The 10,160-nt window shown below is 42.6% G+C and overlaps 1 protein-coding gene across 1 annotated transcript in view; it reads right to left on the bottom strand.

The window, feature by feature from the left end:
- Positions 1-600: 600 nt before the first annotated feature.
- The window catches only part of loxl4 (lysyl oxidase-like 4), a 70,092-nt gene continuing 60,532 nt past the window's right edge, over positions 601-10,160 (bottom strand). The window contains exons 14-15 of the mRNA XM_055929604.1: positions 2,235-2,346; positions 601-2,091 (exon numbers count right to left, since the gene is read on the bottom strand). Coding sequence (XP_055785579.1) covers positions 2,021-2,091; positions 2,235-2,346 — 183 coding nt within the window. The 3' untranslated portion in view covers positions 601-2,020. The remainder of the gene's footprint in view (positions 2,092-2,234; positions 2,347-10,160) is intronic.

Below are 10,160 nucleotides of genomic sequence, written 5' to 3'. Positions count from 1 at the left end.
CAGATACAGTATATTTGAAACACTACAGGGATCAACTTCTAATCTGCTTTTAGCATCTGCTTTTAGCTTTTAGCAGTTCCCAGCAGCAGCAGCTGTTGACTGTTTGAATCCAGCAGTTTATTTTGCTCTCAGACAAACATGTTGTTCTCTTTAGGAGCTCAGTATGTCAGTTATGCGGTCTCTGTAGTGGCCATGGTGGATTTTCACTGGTAGTAAAATCTGTTGTGTTGCCCACGTAAAGGCTTCTCCTCTTTCCTTTTCTTTCTTTCTCTTTGACCTCTCTCTGCTAGTGGAGGCTGCTGAGGGGAGAACAGCTCACAATAATGGCCGGAACGGAGCAAATGGAATGGCATCAAACACCTGGAAACCAACCTGGAAACCATGTGTTTGATGTATTTTATACACCACAGATTCCGCTCCAGTCATTACCACGAGCCCGTTCTCCTCAATTAAGGTGCCACCAACCTCCTGTGCTTTCTGCCCAAAGGCAGTGTTCTCTATCTCTATCAGTCTGTTTCTCTCTGGTCCTCTCTGTCAAACTTTTTCTGTTACCTCTCTACCCCCACCCTCCCTCTTCCCCTTCCCTTCCCCCTCGCTCCCTCTCTTGTCTGTCTATCCTACCCAGGCCCATAGCTGGTGACAGCAGAGTTCACAGTTGCAGTGTTTCTCTGTGTACGCCCCATGCTTACCCTAACTCTAACCCAAATACAGCTAATTAAATGCTTTTTATACACTGCCTACCTGGCTGCCGCAGAACTGTGGGTTTACCACCGAACCTGCTTTCACTCACACTGGGAAGGCCAGGAAAAATAAAAGGAGAAGTGCACTGGGATGGATGGCACAAAGCTATCTCTCAGTTTGACATTTGGTGAAAGGTATGTTAAATCAATGTTTAATCAATATAAAAAGTATGCAAGCGTTAGCCTTAAATAAATTAACCTGCAGCATTACATATTATGAAAAGATTTGCACCAAAAGCATTGCAATTCAGTTAACACAGTAAAGAATAAAGTAAACTGCATCAAGTTACATTTTCTTGGCTGGTATCAAGATAAAATTACAAAAGCCAACATGAAGGCCTTCATGTAATAGTAAATTAAAAACAGAAGAGAGAAATGTTAACTAACTCAACTGTATTTAGTTTTGTGTATCAGTTCTACTGTAGTGACAGTATATTGAGAAAAAAATGGTTAACACATCAGGATATGACTACCTGCACAATAATAAAACAGCTAATTAAATTGTAAAAACTAAGATAAACGTTCATACACAACTATGTATTCAAACCCGGGCCTTGAGGTCCACTGTAGCGCTACGGACCTCAAAGTCTACAGGAAGGTTGTGATTTGGTCAAACAGTACCAATATTATGATAATATAGATGTAGGAGACATTTGTCCAGACAGACCAACAGTCAAACAGATAACGCAGAACTCTTTTCAGTCATTCTTTCCCCTTTCCTGGGACGCGGGTATTACCGGACCAAGCATATGTTGGGGTTTTAGGCTGGGTTTCTGTACAGCACTTTGAGATATCAGCTGATGTAATAAGGGCTATATAAATAAATTTGATATGTTAGTCATTTTAAATCATGGACAGACAATAATAATGTAATCTTAATCAGAATTAATTCATACAAACCTTGAGTAGCTAAATTACTAGTAATCCACATTCATAAACTAACAAATGACCTAACAGTTGATTGTATCCATACCATTTTAATTATCCATTGTTAACTGAACTAAGTTGGTTGCCTTGGTGACACCTGTCCTGCTCTCAGTTGCTATTGACTGTTGGGTGTGGTAAGGGTGATGGTCTTCTCCTGGTTGTGGTGTATTTTGGGTAGTGTAGTCAACAGCAGGTCAGGGCGGTGGACAGGTGTAATTCCGGGAGTCCTCTAGTGTTGTGGGGCAGGAGTCCCTGGACCCACCAGACCCCAGGCCACCCTGAGAAGTCTGTTCCCAGCTCTGAGCCCTCTTCGCTGGGCACCAGACTGGGCCAACGCTGGGCCCTGAATGGGCCTAGACAAAGTTATTGGAGATCTGCCGTTGGTGCTCGAACAGGTCCTCAATCTCTGCACTGTACGCATCACCTGGTAGAAGAAACAACATACAGTTAGAGAGCGAACGAGAAAGAGAGAGAGAGATTGAGGAAGAGAGACAGAGAGAGAGAAAGACAGGAATAGAAAACAAGAGTGTGAATGTGTGTTAACAAGCGTGAAATAACTTCCCATACCTGCGTGACATCCATACATGTATGCTCTGTGTCCGTCGTATTTGCATCGACATCTCATCACGTTGTTCTGGAAGTCCGACTCAGCCATGTCTAACGAAGGGTTAACTTCCACCTGCAATATGACAAAGACAGCTTTATTAGAAAACAGAGGGAGGAGTTTGTCATTTTGTCAGAGGGTGGACTTTAGCTTTCCTATTTAACAACATTTTCAGTGATCTATGTGTGGTTTCACCAATGATTGATCAAAACGTATTGCTGATTGCCCTTAATTGAGTGCATGCATTTGCTGTGACTTGGAGATCAGCTGTGCTTAATTGTATGAAGTTTTTTAACCACCCTCCTCCTGTGATTGTGGCTTCCCCTAAACTACTGTAGTTCACGCCCTCTGCCTCCTTTATAACCTGCGGTGCACATGGAGTACAAGATGCAAGCTGTCAGTGCAAACTACAAAGGTCTAAGCTGCAGGGCTCTGGTTAGAGCTAGCTCCTAGTGGCGTCCGTCCTAACATAGTCTGCCCTGCGTTCAAGGTTGTCGCTTATCCTTTGTTTTTTGACATTCTCAATCCAAGTGCCACTCCCCGTGCTCCCATAAGCTTGCGGTTATGGTATCTACACCAGGTAGATTTGTTATGATGATGAAATGATTTACAATGTAATTGATTTGCTCTTAGCGATTGTAGTCCTAGGTATTCTAATTGTTTTGAGTGGTGTGCAAGCCACCATCCAGGTATGTATTGATTGCTATCTATATTGGTAAACAGAAAGAAATTGCCAGTTGGTTTGTAATCTTGTAACTGAAGAATATTGTAATAAAAATATATATTATTGATCAAGTGTTGCCTGGTCCATTGCATTGCTCATGACCCAGCTCAATAGGTGGCCTGTCACAAACCTGTGTGTCTTCATAAAGTTGATGTGTCCCCCTCTCATTTAACAGAAACTGCCATTTAAGGTAACCATAGTTGGCAGGTGTTACAATTTCATTCTTACCCCTCAAGTCTCCCCGCCGTACCAGACCCGTGGCGTGGAAGAGAGCGGAGTAATAGACTGCGTCCCAAATAGCACCATATTCCCTATGTAGTGCAGTACTTTTGACCAGGGCCCATAGGGCTCTGGTCAAAAGTAGTGCACGATATGGCAACTAGGGTATCATTTGGGACACACCCATAGAGTAATAATATGTGCAGAGTGCGCTAGCATCCACCGGACTGAAAGAGACATCTGAAATAAAGATTAGTTGGATGTAAAATTGTTAGATGGTCTCTGTCATTAAAAGTCAGTCATGGTTGGTATTGTTTTTTATAGTCAGTCTTATTCGTTTCCATAAAAAAAGTGGGATGGCTTTTCCATATTTCAATAGGAGAAATAAATACAGTACTTTTCTCTCCATATAGAGGGACGGATGGATGAGATCCCCATTTGCTCTTTGAGTAACAATCAATTTATAGAGTTGTAAAGATGTATAATGTCAAGAACACCTTTTGAGTTGAGGACTTAAGCTGAATTAAAGGAGTCATTTAGTTGGAGGTTAAAAAGGTACAGTAGTTACAGAGTGCATTACCATGACTGTATACGTTTCTGTAATAGGTGCTATTCTGAGCTTTACCATGTTCTAATAGGCTGTTATTCACCAGTCTAACAGTCTACTTTCACAGCTGCTGACATAGCCATTCTCTTCTGTAAGCCCACACACACCGCGCGCACACACATGCGTGTGAATGCAGGAAAACACAGGCAGGCTAAAACACACATACACACAGTGATAATACTGAGGGCCCATTTTCCCTTATAGCCACTATGTAAACCTACTACACCCACTTTAAATACAGGCTGCAGCCAGTTACACAGGAAAGCAACTCTAAACTGCACCAACAAAAAAACACCAGAACAACTTTTTCAAGTTTGTGAATACACAAAGCCTAGCCTCTGTTGAAATTAGTGTTGGACTTTCATCTGTAGCCGGTTGGCTTGGGCCATCGCAATGTGTAACAGAGTGAGAAAAGGCCTGTAAGAACAGCAAAGGAGTTTTATGGGGGGGAATTAACTGTTTCTAATGGTGGGGGGATTCTAGTGGAAATATTTCTAACTGATTCAAGGACAGAGCTTCTAGATCTTTATTTAATGTCCGTCTCTCTCAAATGTAGAAATGTAGGTAGCAGTATCGCTGGATGCAGAGAAAGCTTTTGATAGAATAGAAATGGTCGTACTTGTTCTATGCACTCTCTAAATTTGGTTACAGTCAAATCCCAGCAGTTTGATACCTGGTGTGTTACAGCTTATTAAAGCATTTGTCCAATTTTCTGGATTTAAGGTGAATTGGAGTAAGAGTATTCCTCTGAACCATCACGTATTTCTGGCCCACCTGGGTACTGGTTCTTTCCTTTGGAAACCACAAGCCATGACATATCTTGGGATAAGTATCAAGTCACCAGTTAATAAAATATTTTATCTAAAATGGACCAGGTCTCCTTAAAACCATTGGGGCCGACATTAAGAGATGGACATTTCTACCTTTATCACTATGGGATAGAGCAGAGGTGATAAAGATGAACAAACTCCCTAGACTATCTATCGTTCCTTATGTCAGCTATACCATTTCAGTTCCCTCAGCACTGGTTTAAAGAGATTAACAGTTTATTTTCAAGTTTCTTGTGGAAAGAAAATAAACCTAAAATGAACCACAAAAAACTGTCCATGTCAAGAAACAAGGGTGGATTAGGTGTTCCTGATGTGTATTTGTACTACTTGTCATAATGCAAGATACCCACTGGCATGAGGCTATAAAAATGGGGGAATAGCAGGCTACTGGGAGTGGCTAGAGGAAGAAATTGTGACAGAACATAAGTCGATCTCCTTATCATCACTATGCTATTACCCCAAGTTCCAAAGCAAGAGAGATAATCCACTACTTGAGTTATCTTGTGAAGTAGCAAAGATACTTCATAAAAGGTTATATATCAATGGAGCATCATTCCTTTCATCTACAACATGGAACAATCCCTTGTTTACCGCAGGTGGGAAAGACACTGGCTAATATTACCTGGCAACGCCAAAACATCAGTCAGGTGGGGCAGGTCGTAAGGAACAGAGAGATCATACCATTCCAAGAGCTGATATCAGAGTTTGGCCTAAACAATATAGCATTTCTACTCTATTTACAGCTTAAATCAATTCTGAAGTGTATTTCCTCAAAGGGTATTGATGTGGTATCCAGCTTTTTCAACCTCTGTGGTATGTATGCCCTGTGATTGATCTTCATTTGAATAATGTCCAGCCATCAAAAGATTCTGGACTGAGGTAAAAAAAAAAAAAAATGTCTGAAATAGTGAATGTGTGTATCCCACTGTGTCCTCTAGTGTGCTTACTAGGGAGTAGGCTGGGTAATAGCCAAGTTAGAATCACACAACGCATTGCTCTGGCCCACTTTTTAGTCAAACGGACAATGCTTCTGAATTGGAAAGTGTGTAAACCTCAGTGTTTCAGCATGGACACTTGGTTAAAGAAGCAACCAGGGTCAAGCACCCCGCCCAAGGGCACAAGGACAGATCCCCCACCTGGGCGAATCAGGGACCCAAACCAGCCACCTCTTAGTCACTGGACCAAGCTCCCGACCACCAGGCCACCAACCATCCAAGATCCCACCCACAAGTCCCCCCCCAAAAAACTCCCCTTCCATCCCACAAGCCACCATCCCCCTCCAACCCAACCAAAACCACCACCCACCCAATGCACCAACAACCAACAAAAATAACAAAAGAGAAAATGAAAAACAAACAAAAACAACAGAAAACTATACAAAAATAAAAAACAACAAGAACAACAAAAATCAAAACTGCAAGGCCAACTGTATGCGTTTGTGTGCATGTTTGGCACTATTTACATGTGTGTGTGTGTGTGTGCATTTGAATGCGAGTATGTGTATGCATGTTTACGCACATACAAGCGCTTGCGTGGCATCAGCCTCAGGCAAACAGGCATTGGATGTAACAACGTTCCTTTTAAGTGTCAGTTAAACTATTTTTAAATTTTATTTTTTATCTGTGACCATCATTCTATCCCCCACTGAGCAACTTCACTCCCACTTGTCTCCAGTTCCACATCCCAACACTCAGTTTCCCTCTGCCCATCCCACTTATCTCTTCTGGCCACCCTCTTCGGATTTCTACATGCCAAATGTCCTTCAAATATGCTGTGATGTTTAAAATAGAATTTTAATCTATCAAATAGAATCCACAGACTGTGAGTGTTGTTCGGCAAGAAAGCTTCCCCCTTTTTCCTCCAAACATAACGATGGTCATTATGGCCAAACAGTTCTATTTTTGTTTCATCAGACCAGGGGACATTTCTCCAAAAAGTACAATCTTTGTCCCATGTGCAGTTGCAAACCATAGTCTGGCTTTTTTATGGCAATTTTGGAGCAGTGGCTTCTTCCTTGCTGAGCAGCCTTTCAGGTTATGTCGATATAGGACTCGTTTTACTGTGGATATAGATACTTTTGTACCTGTTTCCTCCAGCATCTTCACAAGGTCCTTTGCTGTTGTTCTGGGATTGATTTGCACTTTTCGCACCAAAGTACGTTCATCTCTAGGAGACAGAACGTGTCTCCTTCCTGAGCGGTATGACGGCTGCGTGGTCCCATGGTGTTTATACTTGCGCACTATTGTTTGTACAGATGAACATGGTACCTTCAGGCATTTGGAAATTGCTCCCAAGGATGAACCAGACTTGTGGAGGTCTACAATATGTTTTCTGAGGTCTTGGCTGATGTCTTTTGATTTTCCCATGATGTCAAGCCAAGAGGCACTGAGTTTGAAGGTAGGCCTTGAAATACATCCACGGGTACACCTCCACCTCCAAATGATGTCAATTAGCCTATCAGAAGCTTCTAAAGCCATGACATAATTTTCTGGAATTTCCAAGCTGTTTAAAGGCACAGTCAACTTAGTGTATGTAAACTTCTGACCCCCTGAAATTGTGATACAGTGAGTTATAAGTGAAATAATCTGTCTATAAACAATTGTTGGAAAAATTACTTGTGTCATGCACAAAGTAGATGTCCTAACCGACTTGCCAAAACTACAGTTTGTTAATAAGAAATTTGTGGAGTGGTTGAAAAACGAGTTTTAATGACTCCAACCTTGGTGAATGTAAACTTCCGACTTCAACTGAATGTTAGCACAGCTGAAATCTTTTCTGCTGATTAAAGAAGCAATAAAACTGGCCTTCTTTAGACTAGTTGAATATCTGAAGCATCAGCATTTGTGGGTTCAATTACTGTCTCAAAATGGCTAGAAACAAAGAATTTTCTTCTGAAACTCGTCAGTCTATTCTTGTTCAGAGAAATGAAGGCTATTCCATGCGATAAATTGCCAAGAAACTGAAGATCTCGTATAACGCTGTGTATAACCTCCTTCACAGAACAGTCCAAACTGGCTCTAACCAAAATAGCAATAGGAGTGGGAGGCCCCGGTGCACAACTGAGCAAGAGGACAAGTACATTAGAGTGTCTAGTTTGAGAAACAGACGCCCCGGCCTCCCGGGTGGCGCAGTGGTCTAAGGCACTGCATCGCAGTGCTAGCTGTGCCACCAGAAATTCTGGGTTCGAGCCCAGGCTCAGTCACAGCCGGCCGCAACCGGGAGGCCCATGGTGCGGCGCACAATTGGCCCAGCGTCGTCCGGGATAGGGAGGGTTTGGCCGGCAGGGATATCCTTGTCTCATCGCGCACTAGCGACTCCTATGGCGGGCCGGGCGCAGTGCACGCTGACCAGGTCGCCAGGTGTATGGTGTTTCCTCCTACACATTGGTGCGGCTGGCTTCCGGGTTGGATGCACATTGTGTCAAGAAGCAGTGCGGCTTGGTTGGGTTGTGTTTTGGAGGATGCATGGCTCTCGACCTTTGCCTCTCCCGAATCCGTACGGGAATTGCAGCGATGAGACAAGACTGTAACTACTACCAATTGGGTACCACGAAATTGAGGAGTTAAAAGGGGTAAAAAAAATATAGATTTAAAAAAAGAGAAACAGACGCCTCACAATTCCTCAACTGGCAGCTTCATTAAAGAGTACCCGCAAACACCAGTCTCAACGTCAACAGTGAAGAGGCGACTCTGGGATGCTGGCCTTCTAGGCAGAGTTGCAAAGAAAAAGCCACATCTCAGACCAATAAAAATAAAAAATTAAGATGGGCAAAATAACACAGACACTGGACAGAGGAACTCTGCCTAGAAGGCCAGCATCCCGGAATCGCCTCTTCACTGTTGACGTTGAGACTGGTGGACCCGCACATTGACATTGACTCTGTACCGGTACCCCCTGTATATAGCCCAGCTATTGTTATTTACTGCTGCTCTTTAATTATTTGTTATTCTTATCTCTTACTTTTTTTCAGGCATTTTCTTAAAACTGCAATGTGTTAAGGGCTTGTAAGTAAGCATTTCACTGTAAGGTCTATCTATACCTGTTGTATTCGGCGCATGTGACAAATAACATTTGATTTGATATATTTTGTATAGCACCGCTATTTTTGTTGTCTTTGTGAATATATATATAGAAAGATAGATAGATAGATAGATAGATAGATAGATAGATAGATAGTAAAAAAAATGGTGTAATGTTCTGGGTCTGTGTTCACAAAGTTCCTCGATCTAGGATCAGGCACTCCTTGTCTTATTTAACTGATCCTAGATCCTAACTTCTACATTTTTTGTAATTTAGCAAACACTCTTATCCAGAGTGACTTGTAGTAGTGAGTACAAGCATTTTCATACATGTTTTCGTACTCCGAGTGTAACAGTATAACTTTACGTCGTCCCCTCGCCCCGACACGGGCGCGAACCAGGGACCCTCTGCACACATCAACAACGGTCGCCCACGAAGCATCGCTACCCATCGCTCCACAAAAGCCGCGGCCCTTGCAAAGCAAGGGGCAACACTACTTAAGTCTCAGAGCAAGTGACGTAACTGATTGAAATGCTACTAGCGCGCACCCGCTAACTAGCTAGCCATTTCACATCCGTTACACTCACCCCCCTTTCAACCTCCTCCTTTTCCGCAGCAACCAGTGATCCGGGTCAACAGCATCAATGTAACAGTATAACTTTAAACCGTCCCCTCGCCCCGACGCGGGCGCGAACCAGGGACCCTCTGCATACATCGACAACAGTCACCCACGAAGCACGGTCGTTACCCATCGCTCCACAAAAGCCGCGGCCCTTGCAAAGCAAGGGGCAACACTACTTAAGTCTCAGAGCAAGTGACGTAACTGATTGAAATGCTACTAGCGCGCACCCGCTAACTAGCTAGCCATTTCACATCCGTTACACGAGACACTTTGTGAATACAAGCCCTGAATGGTGCACCCCACTGAATAGGCCCGGAAGTTTGAATAACTGTAGATTGTACAACAAAACTATAACTTCTACACTAGTTACATGCATCTGGGCAATTTCACGGTAAGGTAACAGAGTGACACTGAGACTCAGATTTTTCAAATGTATGTCAAGCCACAACCAATGATTTCAAAGTTATTAAACAAACCATACAACTGCACAGACTACTTTTAACAATTTACACTATCATTTTACAAAAATAAATGTACTTGAAGAACAAGTTTGTGCTGTTTATGCCATCATTCTGTTATGCAACTTTGCATCTACACTGTTCTTCAAGTAAATTCGTTTTTGTAAAATTTTCTGTGGAAAAAGTTGTATGGTTTGTTTAACTGTACAATTATTGGTTTATAAAAAACAGTCTGTGACAATTAGAGAGTGTGTGATGAAACAGGGAACCGTCTTCACTGTAACCTCTCAACTGACTTCCATGGCTTAGGTAGCACAGTCTTTAGGGAACAAATTTTACCACAACCCCCCTCTCATTAGCAGGGAGTAATTAGGTAGTACCAGTAATTACGGGGGTGCTAGTTTCCCTG

Source organism: Salvelinus fontinalis, chromosome 1 (genome assembly GCF_029448725.1).
Source record: "Salvelinus fontinalis isolate EN_2023a chromosome 1, ASM2944872v1, whole genome shotgun sequence".
Taxonomy (NCBI): Eukaryota; Metazoa; Chordata; class Actinopteri; order Salmoniformes; family Salmonidae; genus Salvelinus; species Salvelinus fontinalis.
The sequence above is the reverse complement of the archived record's forward strand: the minus strand, read 5'-3'. Positions and strand labels throughout refer to the sequence as shown.